General features: G+C 46.0%; 1 protein-coding gene across 2 annotated transcripts in view; it reads left to right on the top strand.

The window, feature by feature from the left end:
- Window positions 1-27,116, top strand: part of CPAMD8 (C3 and PZP like alpha-2-macroglobulin domain containing 8) — a 1,045,838-nt gene that overhangs the window by 895,579 nt on the left and 123,143 nt on the right. For both annotated transcript variants that reach the window (XM_085640012.1, XM_085640011.1), the window contains exons 38-40: window positions 4,231-4,336; window positions 7,084-7,194; window positions 26,250-26,462. In XM_085640012.1, coding sequence (XP_085496138.1) covers window positions 4,231-4,336; window positions 7,084-7,194; window positions 26,250-26,462 — 430 coding nt within the window. The remainder of the gene's footprint in view (window positions 1-4,230; window positions 4,337-7,083; window positions 7,195-26,249; window positions 26,463-27,116) is intronic.

Below are 27,116 nucleotides of genomic sequence, written 5' to 3'. Positions count from 1 at the left end.
TGCCCTTCGGTTCCTGGTGATAGCTTCACCGGCCTTCCTTCCATGGGCTAGCCTGGTAGGATCTGGTATGGTTGCTTCGCTTCATGCTTTTCCCCAACCTTTGGTTGGTGTCCACATAGTGCGCCATTACGCTGAGGGTAGTCCTTCTTCCTCCTTCGCTCGGGACTCTCTCTCTCTCTCTCATTGTTTGCTATATAGCTGGTGCCGTTTCTACATCTCATGCTTATACAGGTGTGGTGTAGCACCACTATGGCATTTGTTTTGGGACGCCTTGCTTCCCGTTCTCTTTTGCTCTTCCAAGCTAATTGGGTTGCTGTCTGGTTGTCCTGCCACAGCCTTACCCATTGTCCGTCACGCTGTTGCTGGCTCCGTGCTTAAGCACCTTCTGTTGTTCTGTCGCAGACCCACCACCCCTCTGGGGGTATGGCTATGGTATCTATTCTAAGTTAAAGAATCTGCGGCTAGATGTCTCTATCAGATGTACGAGTTACTTACCTTCGGTAACAATGTATCTGGTTGTCTAGCCGCAGATTCCTTAACGCCCACCCATCCTCCCCGCTCTGCGAGAACCTTGCCAGATGGGCTTCTCCACTTGCCTTTCAGTTGCCATTGGTTTTCTTTCCAGGGTGCTCTCATAGTTGCGCCCCTTTCTGAATTACCATATGCGGCTGACTCCCTCCAAGGGGCTTTTCCTGTAGATGGTGCCTTTTCATTGACTGTCGTCAGGAGATACTTCTTCTTCTTCTTCTTCTCCGGCTGTCTTCCCTCCCGCCCACCTTTTCCATTAACTGGAGGCTGTTGTCTCCTATATAGTCATCTTCTTTGACGATCTCTTCAGCTCTGTTTTACACTTCCATTGCTGTACTTTCTGTAAGGAAGATACCTTCTTACGTTATGTTATGTTATTCGTGATTTATACAGCGCACAGCTACTCCAAAGAGTGTCCCGGCGCTACAGATGACCACAGACAACCAACAAAAGCAAATAAACGCCCATAGATGCCGTCCTAAAAAATAAAGGAAAAGGAGAGCTAGAGCTGAAAAAGCCACGTCTTCAGGTTTCGTCTGAAGGACAAAAGATCAGAGTTTTGACGGAGTGAAATGGGGAGACCATTCCAGAGGGGAGAGGCCGTGACCTGGAAAGATCTTTCTCCAACCCGTGAAAGCCTAAATTTAGGGATTAGGGTTAGGGACTGAGAGGAGGATCTTAAAGAACGTTGAGGAGTGTAAGGTTGAAGTATTTCCCGTAGGTACGGGGTCCCAATCCCATGAAGGGATTTAAAGACCAAAACCATAGCCTTAAAGTGAATTCTTTTTTTCACTGGGAGCCAGTGGAATGAAGATAGCAATTGAGAGGTATGAGGTCTGGGCTTAGTAAGAAAGATAGCCCTGGCTGCCACATTTTGGATAGTTTGTAGCCGACTTAATAAATACTCGGAAAGACCCAGGTATAAAGAGTTAACATAGTCAAGTCTTGACAACACCAGAGCCTGTACCACTGTTTTACGATGCGATACAGGGAGAAGTGGAAGAAAGTTTTTCAACATCTTCAAAATCCCGAAACAAGTACCAGTGACAGATTGGACTTGCGTCTTCATAGAAAGAGCAGAGTCCAATTTAACCCCCAGATTCTTTACGAGTGTCACATCCGAGAGCGGGGGAGACATATCCTGTGGCCACCAGGAAAGCCAGGCTTCATGGGCTTGGGTTCCAAAAAAAATAATCTCCGATTTATCGGAGTTACATTTTAATTGGTTATCAGCAAACCATGTAAAAATCTTCGCAAGGCAGTTTCTTATACATTCCCCATCAAACTCCGAACCCTTCTCACTAGTGAACAACAACTGAGTGTCGTCCGCGTATGATACTATTTTGGCTCCATGTTTTTCCGCCAGAAGGGCGAGGGGCGCAATGTACAGATTAAATAGCGTAGGGCTAAGGATAGATCCCTGTGGAATCCCGACATTCAAGGCCGGAATTTCAGCTGAAAAAGGTGGGGCCCACACCGTTTGGGACCGGTTACTGAGAAAGGATCTCATTCATTTCAAGACCAGGCCTCCAATCTTACAGTACATTGCAGTTCTTTCTGTGCTCCATCCTTGTTGGAAGGTACAGTTCTACATGGTAATACCAGTCCCAGTTCTACATGGTAATGACAGTCTATTTTTTGGTCTGATTGAGATATTCTTCCCTTCTTGCTCACACTTTGGGAAGGACCTACGCTTCGCTATGCGGAGTTCTTTCTCACAGCGTAGTTCTGTCTTTTATGATGGTGTTTTGCACCATCTGCCTTATTTATTTTGCAGATTTTTTATCCTTCGCACACTGTTCCCATACTTTCACAGTTTTTTGTTGGTGGCTCCGCCTTGCGCCGCGGAAAAGTTTCTCCAAAGAAAATTGTGGTCAGCGCGCCGGGAGGGATTTATATGACCTCGCTGACATCACGTACGTGGACGACGTCAGGGTGAGGTCATGTGGCGCCATCCCCCGACGCGCTGAGGTGCTGATGCAAAGAATTTTCTGGATCCAGTCTGAAGCCTGGGGATATTCTAAGTTAAGGAATCTGCGGCTAGACAATGTCTCTACCAGATACATCGTTACCGAAGGTAAGTAACTCGTACTTTATGGGGATTGTCTGAATGTAGTCCTAGATTGCTACTTGAATCACACTGTCTAGACATGTTGAGGAGCTGAAATAAAGCTGAAACTACGCTGTTTCTGAAGAAAATAATTTAGTCAAGTAGGCCAGAAATTAGGAATACTGAGCAGAGTTCAGGGAGACTCCCATTACACGACATATGGTAGAAAATCTGAGAGCATGGAGCCTTTATGGGGAGGGTTCTAAAGGGTGCTGTCGCCTGATTGGATGGACTTTGGGCCATTTCTAATGACTAAGATGAGCTATTGAAGTGAATGTTTTTCCTCAATTAACTTAAATGTTGAAGTTATTACTTACTGCTTCATATATACCGTGCGACTCCCACTTCGACAGCGGGGAATTATTCAAGCATGTGAATCAATGAAAGATCCGATACTGGAGTACTTGCCTATACCAAGAAGTCATGGAGCTTTGATGTCAGTCGACAAAGATCTGACACCCACTGGAAAATAGATCAGCACCATACCTTTAAGGTGCATCGATATCCTTGACTCTGAGTGGTATCAAGAGCGACAGGAGTGGTGGGAATGACAATAGCTTTGTGTTATCTTCCCTTTTGGATCTTTTCGCCCTGGATCTCCCTCTTCAAAGCTTCTCTGTGGTTGTGAGTTAGTTACAGTACATGAAGAACCCTATATTAAGACCCATTTCAACTTTTTCTTGGCCATCAGGTCTTCAGGTTTGCCCCATCAGTCTGATGCCCTCACAATCATTAAGTGTCCTTTTGGATACTTCAACACAAAATTCACAATCAGCAGTGGAATAGAATCTTGGAAGGTAGACCACAAAAAACTCAAAAGAGATTTAAAACTGCCTTTTCCTGCCACATAAAGGGCACTTCACAAATAGTTAATGTATTGTGACAGGAAAAAGTCATTGGAAAAGCCAAAGTAAGCTTGAAAATAATTTCCAGTGATAATAAACACTGAATGACGTTGAAAGATCAGAAGTCCTAATTAAAAAGCTACGGAAATTTGTCAAACACAACAGTCACATTGTTCCTTGGTCCTGCTTTCACGACCCAGAAAAATGAACGGGCTCTAAGACGCAACAACCAGTACAATGCATTCTGGCATTGGAAAACATCACAGAATCTTAAAGACTCAGGTAATTTTGGTAGAACTGTACTAATATGATGTCTATGAGCAGTAGTATCGGATAAGCGGCTGTCTAGGATTAACTATGCGCAATGTAGTTTTGCGGTGGTATTGTTAGTGGAGGAGCATAGGCTCACTGAGAACCCAGGCAAGGTTTCAAAAGAGTGGAGGTAGTATGGTGTTGAAGGGCATGCATAACTAATATTTTTAAGAGACTGTCATGAAGGCATGGCTTTCATCTAACGTTGACTCAGCTTTCTTCCTCTTTCCCCTTTCTAAATGTAGCCACCACAGACTAAATTTAGGCAGTAATCCAACAGAGACAAATTCTAAAGCTTGCCTGCGTGTGCTCATTTTATTTAAAACAGTATCAGTCATGTTGAATACCCTAAGCATTTACCAAACTGCGTACCCCCCTGCTGTAACAGAAATACTCATACAATATCAATGCAGTTTGTATTGTTTTTCTTTACAGATTCACAGTCACTGTATGACCTGTGTCAAGTTCCAGGCTTTCCGAGAATACATTGTTGGGAAGACAGCACCAATGCCGGTGAAGGTGTATGATTACTACGAGCCAGGTATTTTGTTTTTTCAGTTTAGGCCAATATCAACTATCCCATCAACCAGGGGCATAACACAGGCCCCTGCATCCCCCGCAGTGCGGGGGGGCCCCCAAGCTCCAGGGGGCCCCCTCAACACTGTACTTCGGCCGGAAAGCTCCTGATAGAGTCCGGAGGGGGCCTCTCCACGTACCTTACAGAGGGGCCCCCTCAACTATCGTTTCGCCACTGCCATCAACTTAGAATTAACTTTTGTGTCATATCGCTCAAGAAGAACAGTCACACTAGCAGCCTTCATAGTGAGGTACAGCACACTTTTCTGTCCACAGAATCCAATTTTTTACTTTCCTTGTCAGGAGGAAGAGTAGATGATGGAGTGTGGCATGCAGCTTTTGAGCAGCTGAGTGATGACAGTCTGGTGTAGGATTCGTAAAAAGAAGAACTGATGGAGATTCTGATCCAGAGTTTTGTATTTATTTTTTTAGGTGTGATGGTGTAGCCTGAACAGAAGCCGGTGTAAAAAATAGGTCCATATGTGGTTCTAAAAGACCTGGAACCAAAGGAAACAATAGTCTAGAGACAGACCTATGATGGAGTGTTTAAAAAAATACCTATGTGCTGGCTCCTGGGGGATCTTGAATGGTGACGTCTGCAGCAAGACCTTGACCTTTTTTTTGACCTAGACCTGTTGCTGCGAGGTCTGGTTTAACAGGAGCAAGATATAGGGTGACTTGGTAGAGATGAGATTGGTACGAGCAAGACATAGGGTGCCTTGGTAAAGATGAGATTGGTACAGCTGACTGTGATTGCAAAGAAAGAGTGGCTGGCAGAGTTTGTGGTGGAATTACAGCTGAAATTGCCGGTTGTGGAGGCAGAAGTGGTGGAGGAGGAAAAGAAGACTCCATTGGAACTTGAGGAGGCATTGGTTAATCTGGAATGAAGACCGGAGATGCCCGTCTGGATGACGAGTAGGTTCTTGAGTACTTCGAGTCCTATTCAGATGAGATTCTGTGAGCTTTCATGCGTGAAATCCATTCTGTGTCTTCATCTGGGAAGTGAGATCTCAACGTCGAATCATGAATTGACATTGAAACTCTCTATGTCAAAGGTACCCTCCTCGTTGTCATATGTGTTAAGAATATCGATCCAGCCCTTGACAGTGAGCAAGTAGGTGCAGTGCCTTTTCTCACTGTTGATGTCCTTGACATCGAATGGGGATGTTGTTTCCCACCAGATCTTCTCTTCTTGGAACTTCCTCTGTGAAAGGCTTCGGAGGGTGAGATAGGAGCACTTTTAGAGACCTCTACCATTGCGCCAGGCTCCTCATCCCTCAAATGTCTCTCCAGCCAGGGAATCATGCCTTCTCCATTGCTCTACTTGACCATGCAGGTGAATCTCTCTCTCTCTCAAAGTGCATCTGAAGAGGGTCCTGCTGTGACAACACATCTTAGGGTCATGGAAGTCTGGCAAATAGAGGACACCGATCCTGTGTATGTCTGTTTTTGTCATTTGAGCCACAATATGAAAAAGCTTTCAAAAGCAGAACTCTACCCCAGAATCCTGTCAGTAGGAGCCGGAAAAAACTGGGTAAACTGCCACCTGCAGGGGATGATGGGACACCGCAGGACAGGGTGCCTTTAAAGATGCTGTTTTCTATTCTCATTGTTTCAATGCTGCAACCTATACAAGTATATTGCTCTACCATTTCCTTTCATTTACTGTAAAAGAAGTAAAAAGAGTTTGTGAATAGCATTTTTAAATGATCACTTTTAGTTATTCTTAGTGACTTTCAAAGGTTTATTTCCTTCCAGATTTTAAAGTAAATGAATGTAGGCAATATAGCCTGTTTTAAGGTTTGAAATGTTACATTTTTGTTACATGTACGTCCTGGCCTTTCCAAAGGTGAAGATACTGTAAAAAATGTGACTTTGAAAGAACAGCTCTAGAGTCCCCACGCATCAGTGGGACTATTCAGTGCTTGTGATTATCAATGGAGAATCCTTGAAAGGGAACCCTGGTTACCTCTTGAAGTGAGCGGGGGATGGGAGATCCATACAACCACCCCATTATATCATCTCAGCCAATTAGAAAAACTTTGGCTCAGAATGCTAGGTCATCCCATACACCACTGTCAGTCATTTAACACCAGGATTTTTGATGCCCAGTTACACAAGTGTATATTAGCGATGCCCATTCCACCATTTTAGGTAGATTGCATACATTTAGTGGGCGCAGGCAAGTGAAATTATACTATGCAAAGGGGTCACAGCATAAAAAAGTTTGAAGACCATTTCCTTAAAAGCGTTGGTGGTTATAAATTCCCTACATTACTGGTTTAGGGCTTAATAGGTGCAAGTAAGGTAAGTTATCCGTTGTGTTAAGAGTACTTTGTCAGTGGTGAACCAAACTAGGTATGCAAACAGCTATGTGTCACACAATTGTTTTGGTTATGCTCCCATCATAGTTCTATACAAGTGTTCAACTAATGCAGGCTTGGGTGCTATATACCTATAGTATTTAACAGGCCAGCATAATAAAAGTTCTGTTTGCCAATACATTTTTGTCATTATGTTGTTAATAAACATGTAGGCTGTATTGCTCATAGCCAGTCAGCACCAAAGGTACTCCTGAAATAATGCCCTAAATCTAACCTTGGTTGCAAGACTGCACTATATTTCACATCTATAACTTAACATTTCACCTCTATAATTTAAATAATCACAGCTTTCCCAATGTTGAACCCATCTGTTTGTGAATCTTTACAGCTTTCGAAGCCATGCGGTTCTACAACGTGAGTGCGCACAGCCCATTGGCAAGAGAACTCTGTGATGGAATTACATGCAATGAAGTTGAAAGCTCTACTAACCAGTGGACTGGTAAGTTATGAGGGTTGAGGATGAGATGACGCTGCTCATTTGCACCTCCCCCGAGTTTCTGCTCCAACATCATTTTCCATCATGCCAACAAATGTAATGATACTGCAAGTCTGGCGTTGCTTAACACTCCCAAATGCAGCGCAGCACTCATACACTGTCACTGCCATGGCCCCCAAAAACGTGCTTAAGGACAGATGCTCGAGCATAAGGATTAAATGCCAAATCATTATGCAGGCACAATAAAAAGCAACATGGTGGTTCATGAGTTTATCTAGATATCCCAATGTAGCGTTAGTAATCTATCAATACATCAAGGTGTGCAAAAGCGCATCACTCAAGACAGACCTTTCTGTTTCTCCAACTGTACAGCAGTTCAGCTATCACCCTATTGCACTACTAGCTGCTCTAAATGACAGAGGCCCTTATTTATTGGTCCTAAAGCTGTAGTAGTACCAATATGATATTAATAGAATGACTCTAGGACACATGCTAATCAATGTAATGCTTCACTGGCAATGGTAATGGTTGGCGGTGCATGGTCTAGCAGCATAATGAATATTGACTGTTGGTACTACCCCCATTGAATTCAGCCTTGGGTTATGACTTGTATTATAGATTGGTACAGTCACCATTGATTTCAGTGGTGCTGCTATGGTGAAATATTACATGATGCTTTTGGCTCTGACAAAAAAACGCTATTAACCAAGGAGGTCTTAATGTGTATAATCTGGCAACATGACTGTATTATTTTTTTGTATATATGCACTATTTCGTAACGCATTTTAACCCCATAGATGTCACAATCTAATTTTACTCTCTTATTATTTATTTAAAGTCAAAATGTTGAAATTTGTATGTGTATTCAGGAGAATGTTTTACTAATGATGGATTATTTTCTAAGTGCTGCGTATGTGAAAACGTTTATTACATGTATGCTGAAATAAAGTATCTGGATTAGATTGGATTTACAAGTGTGGTGATGCCCTCACAAAGCCAATAGGACTGCCGTATTGATAACAACATCCCCTTATATTATGATACTGTGTCTAGTATAGGTAGTGGGTATTGTGAGTATACAATTCAGAGCTCGCTAGAAGTGTAACGTGTTACGAGGTTTTCATCAGAGATATTTCAATCTATCTGATTGTACATATGTGTCATTTAATGGGTAGTTTTTAGTAGTGTGTGTGTGTGTGTGTGTGATAAAATAACTTTTCCTTTTCAAAAGAAAATGTATGCCATGCAGAATAATTTATTGAGTGATGTTGTTGCATACTAGCGAGTTGGGGTTACTTGCCCACACCACCTCCCCTAAGTATGCCTTGTATTGCTCTGGGTTGCTAGCCTGAGAGAGCTAAAGGCTACAATGGGGCACTTGGTTCTCAGTAAAAAGACAATTGCAGATGTATTACTTGCGAAGGACTAACGTTCTTCGCAACTTATAACCAGCTTCTTACAGGTCTTCGGTAAATATCTATTAGCAGATAATGACTGGGTTTTAGAAAATTCAAATTTAATCTCAGAAGTTTTTTAAATCACTCAAGAAACTTCAAGCCTGCCATCATTTTGGAAGTTTTTTAAGTTAGCCTATGCGGCCAAATTGTCGTATAAGATACAACATATACAACTTTAATGCAGTCCTTTATTGGCTCAGCAGTAAGTTAAAGCAAATACGACTTCCAGTTACATGTTAGTTGGAGACAAAAGTTAACAGTTTTAAAAGCAAAGACTGCACACTATTAACTGCTTTAATGAACAGGTTACTTACCTTCTGTAACGATATATCTGTAAGAAACATTAGTTAGTTATAAATTCCTTACCTTAGAATTCTGTACACAACTTTCTGCGCCAGAAACGCAGAGCCATGCAAGACACTGACCACTGGTGCACAAAACTAGGGCCCTGAAAGGATGTCCTTAACCCCAGAAATCAGTTCGCAGAACGAGAGGATGGGTGGGGCGGTAAGGAATCTAGAACTAACTAATGTTTCTTACAGATATATCGTTACCAAAGGTAAGTAACTTGTTCATCTGAAAGAAACACGTTAGTTATAGATTCCTTACCTTAGAATAGATACCCCAGCAATACCAACCCCGGTGGTGAGTCTGCGAACCAAGATCACTCCAGAAAGTTCTGGAGAACAGAACGGCCAAAGAAGCTGTCTCTCCGTACTTGGCTGTCCAGGCAATAGTGTTTCGTAAACGAGTGCAACGATGCCCACGTGGCCGCCTGACAGATGTCATTTAGAGGAACTCCTCTTCCCAAGGCAGTAGTGGCTGCCGTCGCCCTGGTGGAATGGGTTCGTAGCCCGACCAGAGGCTCCTTTTTAGCCAGAGAATAGCATGCCTTAATACACAAAATGACCAATTGAGAAATGGTGCGTTTGTGTACGGCCCGACCTTTCTTGGCGCCCAAGTTGCCAACAAAGAGTTGGTCATCCACCCGGAACTGTTCTGTGCTATATAGAAAGTAAGAGAGTGCAAGTTTTGGGTCCAGACGGTGGAGCCTCTCTTCCTCTTTCGAAGGATGCGAAGGCAGAAAGAAGGTGGACAAAGTAATGGTCTGCCAGATGTGGAAGGCAGTGACCACCTTAGGAAGGAAGGATGGACAGGTCCAAAGAACCACCTTGTCCGGATGGACAGACAGGAAAGGAGGTTTGGAAGAAAGGGCCTGGAGCTCACTCACCCTTCTAGCAGACGTGATGGCTACCAGGAAAGCAGTCTTAAGAGTCAAGAGTCTCAAAGAACAGTTATCAAGAGGCTCAAAGGGAGTGCACATTAAATAGGTAAGATCAAGGTTCAAATCCCACTGAAGCATAACGAAGGAAATTGGAGGAAAGAGATTCATAAAGCCTTTCAAGAAAAGGTTAACTACTGAGGACTTGAGAAGAGAAGGTTGATCTGGCAGACCGAAGGAAGGCAGAGATGGCTGAAAGACAGCCCTTGATAGTGCCCAGAGCAGAGCCCTGCTGGGCTAAAGAAATAAGGAACAAAAGAACTTCAGAAAGAGGGGCAGAAAGGTGATACACAGCCTTTGCTGTGCACCATGTCACAAACTGGTTCCACCAGCAGGCGTATACCGTCTTAGTGGAGGGACACCTGGCTGCCAAGATTACATCACAGACTTCGGGAGGCAGGTCGAAAGACGTCAACTGCTGCCGCTCAATCTCCATGCAAGGAGGTGAAGACTGGACAGGTTCGGGTGGAGGACCGTCCCCTGCTGCTGCAACAGAAGATCCTCCCAAAGAGGTAGTCGGATCGGAGGATCGATGGCCATGTTGAGCAGGTCGGGATACCAGAGTCTTCGTGCCCAATCCGGAGCCACCATATTGACTTGGGCCCGACCGCGCCTGATCTTCTTCCGCACTCTGGGCAGAAGTGGTAGAGGCGGAAAGGAGTACAACAGACCGCAGCTCCACTCGTGACGAAAAGCGTTGCCTAGCGGGTGCCGCCTTATAAATTCCAACGCGCAGAATTGCTAACATTGCGTGTTCTCTTTGATGGCGAATAGATCTAACCAAGGCTCTCCCCACTGTCAAAGGAGACCTTGCACCACCTCCGAGTGAAGACGCCATTCATGATCCATCATGCACCTGCGGCTGAGTTTGTCCGCCATGGTGTTCAGGGAACCTGCCAGGTATTGAACCACCAGGGATATGCCCTGATGTTCCAGCCATGTCCAGAAGCGAAGGGCCTCCTTACAGAGGGTCCAGAGGGTCCACAACCCCACCCGGCCTGTTTGTTGCAGTACCACATGGCGGTGGTGTTGTCCGTGAACACCTGCACTACTCTTCCCCGAACAGAGGGCAGGAATGCTTTCAGTGCAAGATGAATCGCCCTGAGCTTCAGAAGCTTGATGTGAAGCCCGGACTCCGCCGGAGACCAGAGGCCTCTGATTTACAGTCTCTCCCATGTGGTCGCCCCATCCCAGAAGGGATGTGTCCGTTACCACCGTGTGTTCTGCTTGGGAAAGGGAGACGGATCCGCCATTGACCCAATCCTGGTTCATTAGCCACCACTGCAGTTGTTGAGCAGTGTCCTCCGAAATCTGGACACAATCAAACAGATTCTCCTGATGCTGCGCCCACTGGAACTTCAGGTCCCACTGCAGAGCCCGCATATGCCACCTGGCATGATCGACCAGAAGGATACAGGAGGCAATGAGGCCCAGCAGCGTCAGGGTCATTCTTACCGAAACCCGGGACATAGTCTGAAAGATCGGAATCATAGCCTGAATGTCCCAGACTCATTGTTTGGGAGGATAGACCCGAAACCGTGTCGTGTTCAGAACCGCTCAGATGAAGAGGAGCTTCTGAGAGGGAATCAGGTGTGACTTCAGCACATTGATGGAGAACCCCAGCAAATGCAGGAGGTCGTCTGTCGTCTGGAGGTGGGAGGCGACTGCCTGGGGCGAGCCCGGCTTCAACAGCCAGTCGTCGAGATAGGGGAAGACTGACACCCCTAATCTGCGCAGATGAGCTGCGACCACCGCCATCACTTTCGTGAACACCCCAGGGGTGCTGGTAAGGCCAAAGGAGAGCATGGTAAACTGGAAATGCTCGTGGCCTACCGTGAATCGCAGGTAATGCCGATGGGCCGGCAGGACGGGGATGTGATAATAAGCGTCCTGCAAGTCCAAGGCTACCGGGTCGAGGGTAGACAAGACCTGAGCAAGCCTCAACACTTTGAACGTCTCCTTCCGGAGGAAGCGGTTGACGTCCCCGAGATCCAAGATAGGACATAGGCCCTTGTCCTTCTTGTTGACCAGAAAGTAGTGGGAGTATCGACCATGACCTACTTCTGGGCCAAATGATCCTCCGACATGCGGTGGTATCTTGGTGGCATGGCTGGAGGGATAGTCTCAAAGGGGAGGGAGTAGCCTCTTCGGACTATCTGCAAAACCCACCTGTCCGACGTGATGGTGCGCCAGTGGGGGAGGTAATGGTGAATCCTGCCGCCCATTGGCGTTTGATGGGCCTGAAAGGTCGGACTAGGAGGGTTTGGAGGCTGCTGCAGAGGGGGGGGGGCATGGGGGGTTGGTGGACTGGCCCGCCAGCTGACCCCAGGATCCACGACAGTTGTTCCCACATCCCCTGCCACGCGAAGGTTGGATAATTTGCTGCGGCCTGTGGCTCTGGGCAGGATGTGGCAGGGCACCCCTTCCGTAGCCACAAAAGGGGCGAAAAGCAGACTGCACAGGGCGGGTGGAGAGGCCCAAGGACTTGGCCATAGCCCGTGAGTCCTTGAAACGCTCTAGAGCGTTGTCTGCTTTGTTGCCAAAAAGGCGACGGCCATAAAAGGGTATGTCAAGTTGTTCTGGACATCCCCTGAGAAACCAGTCGACCTCATCCAGGCGTAGCGACGAAGCGCTACCGACCTTGAAATGGTCCTGCGCAGAGAGTCGGCGGTGTCCAGCCCACAAAGTATTGCAAACTTTGCTGCATCCCTCCCGGCGGCAAAAGCCTGGAAGAGCACTGGCTGGGCCTCCTTTGGACACTAAGGCAGCACGTGCGCCACCGTATCCCACACTGAGTGGGAATAACGGCCCAAGAGACAGGCGGTGTTTACGGACCGCAGTCCTAAGCTGGCGGAAGAGAAAATGTTCTTTCCAAGATGGTCCAGCTTCTTGGATTCCCTTTTCGGTGGAGCAGTAGGGAAGGCGCTTTTGGAAGTGGAGGCTTGGACCACCAAGCTCTCCGAGGTGGGATGTTGGGAAAGGAAAGTGGGGTCGCCTGGAGCCAGGCGGTGGTGTTGGGCAATCATCCTATCCACGGGAGCCCCCGTGTTGGGCCTGGACCACGTGCCCAAAAGGATGTCGGTAAGGGTCTCATTAAACGGAAGCAAGGGCTCCGAACAGCTTGCAGCCGGTTGAAGCACCTCTGTCAGGAGGTTAGTCCTGACTGCCACCATAGGAAGCTCAAGGTTAAGAGCCTCGGCCGCCCTACGCAACACCACTGCATACAACGCTCCCTCCTCCGTAGCCACGTTAGGAGGAGACAACATGCCATGGTCAGGCGAGGTTTCCAAACCACTGGCATCCCCCAGTTGACAAAAGTCAAGAAAAAGTTAGTAAAAAAATGACTGAGGTACCGCTCTTCCCGGATCTGCGCTGGCTAGCGCAGAAAAATAAAGAACTGACGTCAGCGCGCGAGGGCGGCGTCTAAGTAGCTGCCGTGACGTCATTCCGGCGACCACGATGACGGACACAGAGGTGACCGATGCCGCCTTCGGACGCGCAAAGGTACTGCTGACGAAAAAACTTTCTGGATCCAGTCTGACGCCTGGGGGTAATTCTAAGGTAAGGAATCTATAACTAACGTGTTTCTTTCAGATATGGTGGATATTACCTCTGTAGTTTAGAGGATGTGAATGGTTCATCCACCACACTAAAGCAGAAATGTCTTCTGGTGCAAGCACCAGAAGGACTTTCATTAAGAAAAACAAAGTTGTGATGCAAGGGCAAAGGTTCCCTCGCATTCAGAGTTATTTTTTTAAGATTAGTGTGAGGCTTAGCACAGTGACGTCTAATTGAAGAAAGGGAAACCAGTCCACATTTAATGGCACTGACTGGTTTCACTCTGATTTGTGCTTAAAGGGTTTAACTCTGCTATCCAAGTACTGATCAAGATGGAAGTGGTACCACTGGAAAGGGGACAGTGTCCTCTTTCCAGCTGTACCTCTACTTAGAAGATCCCTGCTTGGGGTCTAAAAAAAGACTGTGATCACCAAGCAGGGTTCCATCCACTAGGCCCCAGGGAACGGGGTTTGCTGGGAACGACCCTCTTGTCAAGGGTCAGTGTCCACCTCTCTATTGAAAACAATTAGGTTTTCTGCAGAATTAAGAGAGGCAATTGTTGGCTTTACCTACAATATGCCTCCCTCTCCTTCTAGGAGGGCAAAACGCCCACTAGATGCCAGAGAAAAACGTACAAAAAACAAAAAGGGAAAGTATGGGAGCAGCCTGGAGAGGCATCGGGCTGTGCCCCTACCCTACACCGGGGCTAGTCGCATCACTGGAAGATTAAGGGGGCTTACCCCATTCGGCCCACCCCAGGAAGGGAAGGAAATACCATTAGACACCAAAGGAAAAGGTAAAAAACTAAAGAAAATACTGGTTAGGGGCATCTTTACCTGGCACCAGCTGTGCCCCCACTCCAGAAAGGGTCCAACGTCTTTCTGCATCCTCACCCCAGGAGGGGTGGGCAAATTGGCAGGGGTTTTTACTGCTGGGGAGCTAAAAGTCAAATAGAGGTGCTCTTCCCCATCCGGGTGTGGGGGAAAGGTGTGCTGCAGGGATTCTGCTCCGGAACAGAACTAAGCTTGGAACTATAGAACATCAGTATGTAGAGACTGAGACACCATACCACCTAAGTGTCTATGAGTCCAACAACTAGCTATAGTGCCTCACTTGCCCTCCTAACCTTCCAGAGAAAAAAGTGAATTGGCACACCAGAACACAACCCTCTCAGAGATCATGGTATCAGGACACACCCTTTCTCTCTCTCACCTGGACTGGTCCACAATACAATATCCAGGAAACACAAATAAAGTTTACAATATTTATTCCAACTATCGTGCTCTGAAATGCAGTTGGCGTTGAACTATAAGGGTATGACTTTATGTTCCAGCCATGTCTAGAGGCGCGGGGCCTCTTGACAAAGGGTCAACAACCCCATCCTGCTTGTTGCAGTTCTACATGGTGGTGTAGTTCATGAACAGCTGCACTAGCCTTCGCTTGATGGAGGGTCGAAAGGGTTTGAATGCCAAGTCGATTGCTCTGAGCTCCAGCAGGTTGATGTGGTGTCCGGATTCCACCAGAAAGCAGAGGCCTCTGATCTCCGCCCCTCCCAAATGGCCACTCCATCAAAGGAGTGACACATCTGTCACTACTGTCAGATCAGGTTGGGGAAGGGACATGTGTCTGCCACTGATCCAATTGTGGTTCGTTAACCACCACTGCAGCTCTTTTGCTGTACCCTCTGAAATCCGGACCATGTCGGAGAGATTCCTCTCATACTGTGCCAACTAGAACTTTAGGTCCCACTGCAGAGTCCTCATAAGCCAGCAGGCATGCATCACAAGCAGGATGCAGGAGGCAATAAGTCAGTCTCATTGAAACCCAGGTAGAGGCTGAAATATCAGCATCATAGTCTGAATATCCTGGACTCGCCATTAATAAGGATAAGCCTGAAATAACACTGTGATAAAGTGCCTCTTTGACATGGCTATCCCCCCATTTTTTGCCGGAAAATTATGTAGTTTTGATTGAAAGTGAACATGGTCCCTACCAACTAGGTCCCTTGTACCAGTGCTCCTTCCCTAAAATTGTGCCACAATAAGCAACTTCAGACCCCACTGTAAATCCCTAGTAAATGGTACCCTGATACCTAGCGCATTGAGACAGAAGAGGATCCCCTAGGGACCCCTCACCAAATCCATGCTAACTGCCACTGAATGTTCCCTCTCTCCCCGACTCCCCCGCTATCTCAGACCAACGTTGCAATGAAATGGCGGAATTTTTCCACAATAAAATCAAGACTATCTATGGTTCCTTTTCTTCCACTAAAGAACCTAATACCACCCACTCCGATAAGCCCCACATAGAGGACAAGGACATGTGCATAGTAGCCTTTCCTACAATGGACTATAACTGTCTAATAGCCACTGCTGACCGAGTAAAAAGCGGGTCACCTAATGATCCTGATCAACTTATGATCCATAAACAAGTAACAGAGACAGTCGGTCCGGTCATCTTAGACCTAATTAACTCATCTATTTCATCCGAAGACCCCCACACCGCCAAAGCCAACCTACACAGAGGAATGAAGGCCGTAGCCGACTGGATGAAGGACAGCAGACTGAAGCTGAACTCAGACAAGACGGAGGTCCTCATTCTCGGACCCACACCATCAGCCTGGGACGACTCCTGGTGGCCCACATCGCTAGGTGCAGCCCCGGAATCCACAGACCACGCACGCAACCTGGGGGTCATCCTCGACTCCACCCTCTCCATGACCAGGCAAGTCAACGCCATCTCCGCGTCCTGCTTCAACACCCTCTGAATGCTCCGCAGAATCTTCAAATGGATCCCTACCGACACTAGAAAAACCGTCACCCAGGTCCTCTTCACCAGCAGACTAGACTACGGGAACGCCCTCTACTCAGGAACCACAAACAAGCTCCTGAGTCGACTACAACGAATCCAGAACGCCTCGGCTCCACTGATCCTCGATGTCCCCCGCCGCAGCCACATCACCCCCCACCTGAGAGGCCTGCACTGGCTCCCCGTCAACAAGAGGATCATCTTCAAACTCCTCATCCACGCACACAAAGCACTACACAACACCGGACCCACCTACCTCAACAACCGACTCAGCTTCCACACCCCCTCCCGAAACCTCCGCTCAGCCAACCTCGCCCTCGCCACAGTCCCTCGGATCCGGAAAACCACAGCCGGCGGAAGATCCTTCTCCTACCTCGCCGCCAAGACCTGGAACACTCTCCCAACCAACCTACGACAGACTCAGGACCTGCTGGCCTTCAGAAGACTCCTCAAGACCTGGCTCTTCGATCAGTAGCGCCCCCCTCCCCTCCAGCGCCTTGAGACCCTCACGGGCATGTAGTGCGCTTTATAAATTGTAATGATTGATTGATTGATTGATCCGGAGTAGTCCCCTCCTCCTGGAAAACAGCCGTGGTCAAAGCTCTCCTAAAGAAATCTAATTTAGACCCTGACTGCCAAGCCAACTATCGTCCTATTTCTCTCCTCCCGGGAATTAGCAAAATCCTAGAGAAACATGTAAACATCACACTCTCCGCTTACTTAGAATCCAACCACCTCCTTCACTCAACTCAAACAGGATTCTGTCCCAGTCATGGCACAGAGACAGCGCTCTTAGCTGTCAGGGAAGAATCAAGAAAATTCTTGATTCAGGAGGATCATTTGCCGTGATCCTCCTGGACCTTAGTGTGGCCTTCGATACAGTCAATCACCGTACCTTGATTGACCGACTCAGAAATCTGGGTGTGTCCGGAATAGCCTTAACCTGGCTGATGTCATTCCCGGAAGGACGATCCTTCCAGGTATTTGAGGGAGAAACCATCTCAAAACCTTGGCCCCTTTTCTGTGGAGTCCCACAGGGCTCCTCTTTAAGCCCTACACTTTTCAATGCCTATATGGCTTCACTGGCAGAGATCATACAGCCTTACGGAGTGAATATTGTAACTTACGCTGATGATACTCAACTAGTGGTCTCACTTAACCACCCAGATACCTCCTCATCCCGCCTCTGTACTTGCCTTGAAGAAGTGGCCAAATGGATGAACCACTCCTACTTGAAGCTGAATGGCGACAAGACAGAGCTCATGCTCCTTGGCAACCCGTCATTATTTAGACCTAATATGATGTGGCCTACTACAATGGGATCTGCACCCATCCCCAAGTCAAATATAAAAAGTCTGGGGTTCTGGCTGGACTCAAACCTCACTCTTAAAGTCCAAACCAGAAAGGTAGTTGCCGCCTGCTTCGGCATTCTAAGAATGCTACGTAAAGTACTCCCATTGCTCCCCTTTCAAGCCAGGAAACTCGCAGTCCAAGCGCTTATTTTATCACGCTTGGACTTTAGCAATGTACTTTACTTAGGTGCCCCAGAAGCAGTTTTCTCTAAACTCCAAATGATCCAGAACTGTGCGGCAAGAATTCTTATGGGAATTCCCTACCGACTGTCGGCCAAACCTGCCTAGAAAGCTCTACACTGGCTGCCTGTTTGGGAGAGAGTCCATTTCAAAGCTCTTTGTATTACTCACAAATTGCTTGGAGGGAATGGGCGTAAGATCATCTCCCCCTGGCTAAACCTTATCAAGCCAATAGGCCTTTACGCTCGGATGAACTGCACTTGGCCTTCGTACCAAGGATCAAAAGAGCCAGAAGCGGAGGTCGGCTCTTCTCCTATAACGCCGCCAATCTCTGGAACGCTCTTCCCCTTCAGCTGCGAAAAGAAACTAATCATCTGATCTTTCGCAAATTGTTGCAAACCTGGCTCTTCCCCAGATGAGTCTCAGACGCTTCTCTCACTTCTTAGCGCTGGGATGCCTACGGGTAGCCATGCGCTTTATAAATGCTACCTCATTCATTCATTCACTGTAGCCTGCATGCCTTGGAGCAGACAAAAATGACAAAGCCGACATGGCACACTGCCTGTGTTCCATGTCAATGCAGCACTACTTAAGGTGTAAGTAAGTCACCTCTCTAGCAGGCCTTATAAGCTCTAAGGCAGGGTGCACTATATCTAAGGTATGGGCATATCTGCATGCACAGATATACCCCTACAATATTTAAAGAATATTCTTAATATTGTAAGTGCCAAGGAAGCCATAGAGAGTACATGGGCTGGAAACTCGATAACTCAAGTTCCCCAGTACCATAATGGCGTCACTGAACCCAGGAGTGTTTGGTTCCAAACAGCCCCTCTTAATAAACCCACACTTATGGCAGTGTGGGATTTATTAAAACATGTACCCAGAGGGCACCTCAGAGGTGCCCTCTGAAAACCTATTAACCCTGGTGTAATCTCTGACTGGCTTTATTCAACCTGCCACCACCAGACATGTTTCTGGTACCCTGGGGCGCGAGCCCCTGCTCCCTCAAGCCACCAACAAAGACCATCCTGGGCGGAGGTGTCACACCTTCTCCCCCAGGATGAGCAAAGTGCTCAAGAGGGAAACTTCAAAGGCCTTGCCGCCTTTGTAATGCGACCCCAGCCTCTGCTGCTAGCAGCAGATGGTAGCCCCTGGTTAAAACCCCCACTTTTGGCAGGAGAACCGGGGAGAAAACTTGGTGAGAAAAGGAGGTGTGCTCCCTTTCGACAACTACACCCCTAAAGTGCTGGACATAAAGTGCAGCACATATTTTAGAGCCCACCATCTTGAAGATGGTGTAACTTATTAAATTAGGGCTAGTCCTATGCCCTCGTCCCACAGGAGGGTGGCATAATATAGCGTGTAGGCACCCCAGGTAACCATTGGTCACTACCTGTTACTGTCCTGCAACGCCCCTAAATCTAGTATTTAGGTGGCACCTCTAGACCCTTAAATTAGATTCCTCATGGCCGATGATTCCCGAACGCTGAAGAGTCGCACCAGCAAGAAAGAAGAAGGACCAGTGACTGACTTGGCGCCAGCTCTGCTGGCCTGTCTGCTGCCTTTCACCCTTTGCTACAAAATTCGACTCATCCTGCAGGCCCAGCTACTCTCAAAACTCTTGGAGGAGGACCTGCCTTCAACAAAGGCTCTAAATCTCCAGTGGACAGCGGATCTGTCCAGAAAAAACTACTTTAAAGAGCCAAGGACTCTACCCTTAGGAACTGCAAAACTGCCTCAGGACCCACCTCTGCACCCAACGCCCACGGCCCGAGTCCAAGTGGTCGACTGGTCCTGTGAAAGTTCCTCAGCGATTCAGAGCCAGAGTGCACTGTGGACTGACCCATGCCGGACTCCACCTCAACGTCTGCAGCCTCAACCCAAAGACATCCCCTGACCACGATCTACCTGGTAAGCTGTTTGATGACGCCAAAGGACATCCCTGAACCCGAAGCCCCTGGGCCTTGGGGAGCTTGACTAATGGTGCCCCTATGTCCCCTAGCATTAAAACTTACCTGGGCAGCTGTGGGTTTTCTCTGTTCAGCCTCCTGGCCCAAGCCTGTTTCCTCTTTTCAAAACCAATCTCCTCCATTGAGTAGCACTGGGCGCCAGACACTGTGTTGGCACTCTGCACCTGGCCGCCCCTGTCCCACTGAGGGTGTAACTTTGGTGCTGCCTTGTGTTCCCCTGTGCTTACCTTAAACTCAGGAGATCGACCCCTGACACTGCTTTACTCACCTGGTAGCAGCGCATCTTCGATCACCCCCAGTCTCCACTGGTTAACATTAGTGGACCGACCCCGAGTTTGAGCTCTGCACCCGCCTGCCCCTGTGCCGCTGGTGGTGCCATCTAGGTTCTAACCTGAACCCTGCCTGGGGTTGACCACAGACCCTGAAGACTGGATTTGTCAGTCGTGTACTTACCTGCACAACTGCATTCTTGTTTTTCTCCCATAGGTTAACATTGCTGAACAGACAAATTCAACTAGCACCTGGGCAACCGAATTCCAGAGTGAATGGGAGTAATGGCCCAAAAGGCACATGGTGTTCACAGACCTCAGTGCCAGCCTGGTAGAAAACATTTTCTTGCCCAAGGTGTCCAGCCTTATGGATTCCCTATCTGACGGGGTAGTAGGAACGTGTCAGGGTTTACGTAGAAGCTGGAGGCTTGGATCTCCAAGCTCTCTGGGGTAGGGTGTTAAGTGAGAAAATTGGGGTCCTCTGGGGCAGGGCAACGGCAGTGGACAATTGTTCTTCTCATAGGAGCCCCTGTGTTGGACTTGAACCAAGCCCAAGCAGGACGTCCGTGAGGGGGTGACTCCCGGCTGTAGCACCTATGTCAATACGTTAGTCTTTACTGCTACAAAGGGCAGGTTTAGGTCCAGGCTCAGCAAATGAGGCTCCCTCCTTCGTAGCCACGGTAGGAGGAGAGACCTAACCAGTATATGAGGAGGTGTCTAATCCACTGGCTTCTGTCAATTCCTCACACCAAGTGTCCTCATTGGCGTCTAGGCACTGGTATTCGTAAGGGCTCAGTGGCCCCTCCCAATATTCTCCATGTCCCAACCCATAAGACTAGGGCTCGGGCTCCGGCCTGGAAGTAATGTTTCCAGCCGGCACCAGAATCAGCATCATCAGATGATGCCCATCATGCTCCGTGTCACAGCCGTCTGAGGACGTCGTCCACAGTGAGGCCACCACCGGTGAAGCTCAAGGTGCTCAACCAGCGCCAGTCCGGATCCATCTGTAAATCCATGGGGTCTGACTGGTGCTGAGGGTGAACCCACTAGCAGAATACCAGTAGGGCCACCGTCCAAACCCGTTGGGCTTAAAGGTGCTCTAGCAGGGACAGGCCACCCAAATATGAGGTGCATGGCCTCATTAAATTTTCAGCGTTGGGTGTGGGTCGCTCCGACTCCTGGAATCTCAGGAAGGCGTGAAGACAGCCCAAGTGCAGGCTCCACTGCTGAGTCAGGCCTCAAGTGTCGACACTCCCTCATCGAATGACTTTGACGGACATGGAGAAGTTGAAGATCTCATCGGCTTCTTCTTGTGGTACCGCAGACGTACCTGCCACACCAGGAGACAATGTCTCAGAAATCTTCAACGAAAGGGTAAAAACAAGGTCAGTAAAAAAGTGACTTGGGGTAGCTCTTCTCCGGAACTGTGTTGACTGGTGCAGAAAGACAAAAACAGACGTCAGCGCGTCACTTCCGAGAACAACGCCACACAGAACCGAACGGCACCACCTACCAGCGTGCAGGAGCACTGCTCACTAAACAAATTCTGATCCACTCTGATGCCTGTGAATAATTCTAAGGTAAGGAAGCTGTGGCTAGAAGTCTCTATCAAATCAGTAGAACATTTGTAATTATTAAATTCATTTCACTCCAGTTTTGGCCTACAAATGTAAGCTAGTGTGCAGGAAAGAAAATATATTGCAAAAAGCACTCTGAATCACTTGATAGCATGGTAACTCCAAGTTTAGAGTTATGTAAATAACCACTATTCCAAAATACAATAAATTGAGCACATTTAAAAATGGATAGGTTTCCTTACCTATATTTTGTTTCACTACATTTTACCATATGAATTACTCCATGATCAGCACACAAAAAAAATCATTATAAGATGCAGCTCTGTTTTCAGTTCTGGGTATTGTGTGTTTTTTGACAACCTATCCCTGCAACCACAAGGATCTAAGTGAAGTAATGGTATATTGCTTTTGTAAATGAGCCATAGGTGTAAAAATTGTCAGCATAGTCAATTGCTATTTTTTCCAACTTATTTTCATATTCTTTTATTTCAGCGATTAGTTTCTTTGGGAAAACCATGAGTGTTCTACATACAGTTTACAATTACATAAATGACCTCTTGGTGAATTCAAAATGTTGTCTAGTTATCAGAAACGTATAGCTTTCTGGGCTCATCCATCAATTTTCACCACAAACTGCAAGTAAGTTGAAACCACAAAAAAGTAGGAAACATGGACTATTACTTTAAAAAAATACAAAAACCTTGGTTAAAATTTTCTTTTTTTATTTTACGGCTCTGCTTATTCCTAGAAGCCGGGATGACTGTGATGTTAGCACAGCACACCTTTTGGTGAAGTCATTTTAAGAAGAAACATACACTTTCATGCACAGCACTTTTTTACCACCTTTTTTTAAAAAATGCTAAATTTTGGTTATTTTCTCGGTTCCCACCAGAAGAACTCACAAACCCTGGGTACCTTTAGTATGCCCAACATGTGGTAAAAAAAGGACACAAATTTGGCCTCAATACCTTTTGTGGAAAAAAAAATTATGAAGGGTGTAGTGCTAAAGGCACTCTTGTGGTCTGATACCCTGTGATGGCCTTTGACTACCATTATTTTAATTGACTTTGGTGTGTTATTTTATCCTACCCTGAATATACGACGTCTTGCATATGCCTTGGTTCTCTTAAAGGTTTCTTTCTTGTAATCTTGCAGTCTTTCATTGGGAGCTGTCACGGAGTAGAACAGCCTTGCCAAGAACAGAACGTGTTGGATGTCCATTTGAAAGCATGAGAGAGAGAGGTGTGGAATGTACTTTTTGGTCTCGAAGTGCAGTGTTAGGAGCAGTGGTGCACAAATGTGCACTGTGTTGTACGAGAGATGAAATATGTGATGCTATAAGCAGTGGTGCACAAATGTGCACTGTGTTGTACCCTGGGAGGAATTAATTCTGTCTCTGCCTGGCTTGAGCCTTTTCTGTGCGCACAGACACGCTTGCAAATTGTTTGGGTTAATCACGTTCAAGGATTGTTTTGTGAGAGATTGTTTAATGTACCCTGGAAGGCTTTCGTGAGCTTCGTCCAGATAAAGGCTGGAACATGCAAGAATGTAGAGGGGACGTTGAAACTCCTTCCTGCCATGGCGTGCTTGCTTGGAAGCTGGCCAGTCCTAGTAAGTTTCCTTGTGCAGGGAGGAAGGCTCTCGAACCTTCTAGTGTGTGTTTTGAGACTATAAAGCTGAGTTTTTTTGACAGCGGAGTTGGGAGCTCACTTACAGAGTAGACGTACTGCTGTAAGACAAATGGAACCTGAGTCCCGGTCGAGAGTCCAAGCCAGCTGTGAACAGGCCCCCCAGCGTGAATTGGCAAGGATGTCGAGTGAACAATCGGGTGAGGTGACTTGTTTCTGACTAGTGCCATTGTGATGCGTGGTTCCAGTGGCTGTGGTCATTTGAGGTGTTTGAGCTTTGATTTTTGCCATTGTGATATGTTGCCAGTGGCTTTAATCATTTGAGGTGTTTTCTCTGTGATGTGTAAATGAGTGAGGTGCACATCCAAAGTAATCATTTGATGTATTCAGTGTATATATCTTTCTGATTATTCTTTTGAGGACGTCCAGTATATTTCCTTGAGTCTTATCTCATATTATTTGCAGCTTTTTCATTCATTAGTATTATTCTTGCATTTAACTGTTGCATTATTGCATGCATATAAATATATATCTCTATGTGTATTTGAATGTGATTCATTTTGGCATCTGGGAAAGCCTTTATGTCAGAAAGCACTATGTAAAAAAAACAACAAGCCTTATTCTAAAAAGAGAGTCTTTGCATTTTGTTAAGTAAAACCCTTTTCTGGTGTTGTTGTGTTTTATGTCTCCTGATTCGCCATGTTTGAGGCACCGTGTGGAAGAGTCTGTATTATCTGAATGGCAAAGCAAGACAAAGGGTTAAGCACAACGTGCTACAAACATCAAAAACATAGCTCTGGACTGTGAGTGGAAATGCCTCAGCAGCTAAGGGAATTATATTACCAGCTACATATTTTTTGTTTTTGTTTTTAAATCTTGCATCATTGTTAACTACTTGGGCTACAGAGTCTCCGAGACCTTACTACCCCACACTTGCAAACATCCAGCTTTATTTAACAGCGCTAGAAAATTACATTAACATCCAACAGTTGGACTGCCCAACAGATCAGTACATTTATGTTTCTGCGAAGGCATGACAGAAGCTCTCTTCAGCACCTGCTCTTAGGAGAAGTTGCCACTTGCAATAATACTGTTGCTAGCTATAGTAAAACAAAATCTACCTGGTTGTAAAGTATTAGTAATTTTGAATATCTGCTGTGGCTGAGAAGGAGACACGTATCATTAAAATAAAGTACAGATTGAACTCATCAATCAGTAGATTGAATGAGACTGATGACAGCAGTCCTCCTGGTGTATGAACATTCTCAAAGCCTTTACAGAGTCACTTAATCAGGGCTGGACTAGCCTATTGGTTAACCAGGCTGTGCCCAACTGGCTGGTCTGAAACGTCAGTGGGACTTTTTTGGGCTATTTGTGGGCAGGTTTTATGGTCTGGTCGGCTGTTTTTACTGATGTTTTCCCTGATATTGAAACAAACATTGCCTGCAGCAAGCTCAAATCAGTGCAATCTTCCATACTGTGCAGAACACTTATACAGTGTCTTTACAAGGTCAAAACTGTGCCACATTGCAAACATGGACCACTTTTTTAGCTATCTAATTTAATAATTGGGCCTCTTTTATTTTGGTGCCCTGGCCTATTTTCTGTCCCAGTCCGAACCCTGCACATAGTTTCGTTTAGATGAGGCAACCAACTGGCCCAAGGCATCTGAGTGGCTAAGTGTAGAAACAAGACAATTGCAGGATAAGCCAAGCGGCTGCCCAGTCACTATGGTGTGAAGAAAGGGTTAGCCAACGACCTAAATGAAAATGCAAGCTGTAGTTTTTCCTGACTTTAAGCCACAGCCAGTATTGGAAAGGGCTGGGCAAGGTGCCTAGGACACTACACCAATTGTATGACGGTGGCTTTTTGTTAATCAATAGAGATTTATTTTCCTTATCCCCTGGGGAGTTTGTTAACTTACTTTGTCTGTGTGATTAGACGTATTCTCACCCACCAAATCTTTCACGGGCATGCTGATCTCCAGATGGTTTATAGGCTGTTCCCATCGATTATACCCTAGAATCAGCATAAAGTTAAATTGGCACGCGCGGCGGTTATGAGTGATTACCCATATCGCTACATGATTCATTTGGGCTAGTCATTGCCACAATTGTTTTGTGCTTCCATTAAATCCTGTTCCATCCTCATGATGACCCTTATATAAGAAACATTTATGGGGTCAAAACATCGACAAAGATATTAGTGGACTGTCTTTTAATTTGATTCGGAATATAACACTTTGACATAGAGTGGTGTGTAACAACAATTGTATCCATATCAGTCACTTGTATATATGCTTTCTGTATAGCACGTAATCACTTTAAATTCACTCTTTTCACTTTTAGTATTCTTTGGAGCTCCTCGTTTCTAAACAATATGTTGCTTTAAAGAAAAGGTATCTTTAACCTTATTGTTTTAAATGAGCTGAACCAATTTTGATTTGATTCCTGTTCAAACCAATCTAGTGATGGTTTCTGTATGGTTGCCATGGAAGTTGAGGCTCACACTTCCCTCATAGGGACCATTCTTTTTCCTTTAAACATTGCCTTGCCCTGGTTCCAGGCTTAATGGGCTGCCCCTTTTCTTGGCACATGGATGAAACACGAGCAGGGGGATTTCCTGACTTTAAGGAAATAAGTTTTATGTCTCAGATGTGGTGGGAAAGGATTTGATAGGGAGGAGAATTAAATGCACCATATATCCTCAACTACATTTTAATACTTCAAAAATGTCAAATGTTTGTCATTTTTATTCAATTAAACAATTCTTATGGAAACTAATGAGCAAATTTTTAAGAAATACATGGGTTTAGTTTGATCTCATGTACTCGCTTAACCCTCGGATTAACTTAATGCGCTTTAAAGTACATAAAGAATTACATAGATTTTGTGTTGTTTTGTTATCAGAAAAATTCTAAAACCTTTAGTTTGTTTTTATGTATTTTTAATGTTCAAAATGTGCTCTGTTCTAGGTTTCATTCACAGTGGAACATGCAACAAAGTATTTGGATGTCTGGAGGAGGAGCACTTTGAACAATGCATGTGCTACCGTGACTGTGGTTATGATGGTGACCCTGTGTGTGGTTCTGACAGGACAGTTTATCAAAACCAATGTCAGATGGAGGTAGCTGCCTGCAGAAACAACACAAAGATAGAACAGCTTCCTATGTCTCAATGCTCTGTTCGTAAGTCCTATACTACTTCATAAGATTTCACAACTCCTCTTCCTCTTCTAACTTTTAAGGCATGCCTTATGAATTTTAGCTTTTGCAACAAAGTTTATTTCACAATCAGGTTTGTTATTGTATGTTACTGGGGTGGTTGAGTAAAATGTGTTTGAATTTTGCCGCACACTGAAGTTGGTTCAGAATTATGCAGGCTGGCATTTTGTGTCTGTTTAGCAATGTTTAAACATATCTTTTTAAAATGTGACAATAAGTACAAACTAATCATTAAAATACATAAAACACAAGTACTGATCTCTGAATTCCAAAAGAGCAAAAGCAGTACTAACCCACTTTGTGTGGTGGATGACCCGTTGATGTCCACTGCACTACCTTCATAGTGCAGTAAACTTCAGTGGTTCATCCACTATACTGGAAACGAAAATGTTTTCTGGTAAAAACACCTGAAACATTTTTTCTCAGATCAAAGTTGGGAAGCGAGGAAAGAGCTTCCCTCATGTCCGAAGTTTTTTTTTTGTTTGCTGTGATGAACAGTGCCACTGCACATTAACTTCACAGCAAAACAAAACTGATCACAAATCATGCTAATGGTGCGGTCAGTTTTTACTTTTGATTGGTGCCGATGATGTAACTCCGTCCCCTATCTCCAATCAA

Source organism: Triturus cristatus, chromosome 12 (genome assembly GCF_964204655.1).
Source record: "Triturus cristatus chromosome 12, aTriCri1.1, whole genome shotgun sequence".
NCBI classification, from domain to species: domain Eukaryota; kingdom Metazoa; phylum Chordata; class Amphibia; order Caudata; family Salamandridae; genus Triturus; species Triturus cristatus.
Note: the sequence above shows the minus strand (reverse complement) of the source record. Positions and strands in the feature narration are given on the sequence as shown.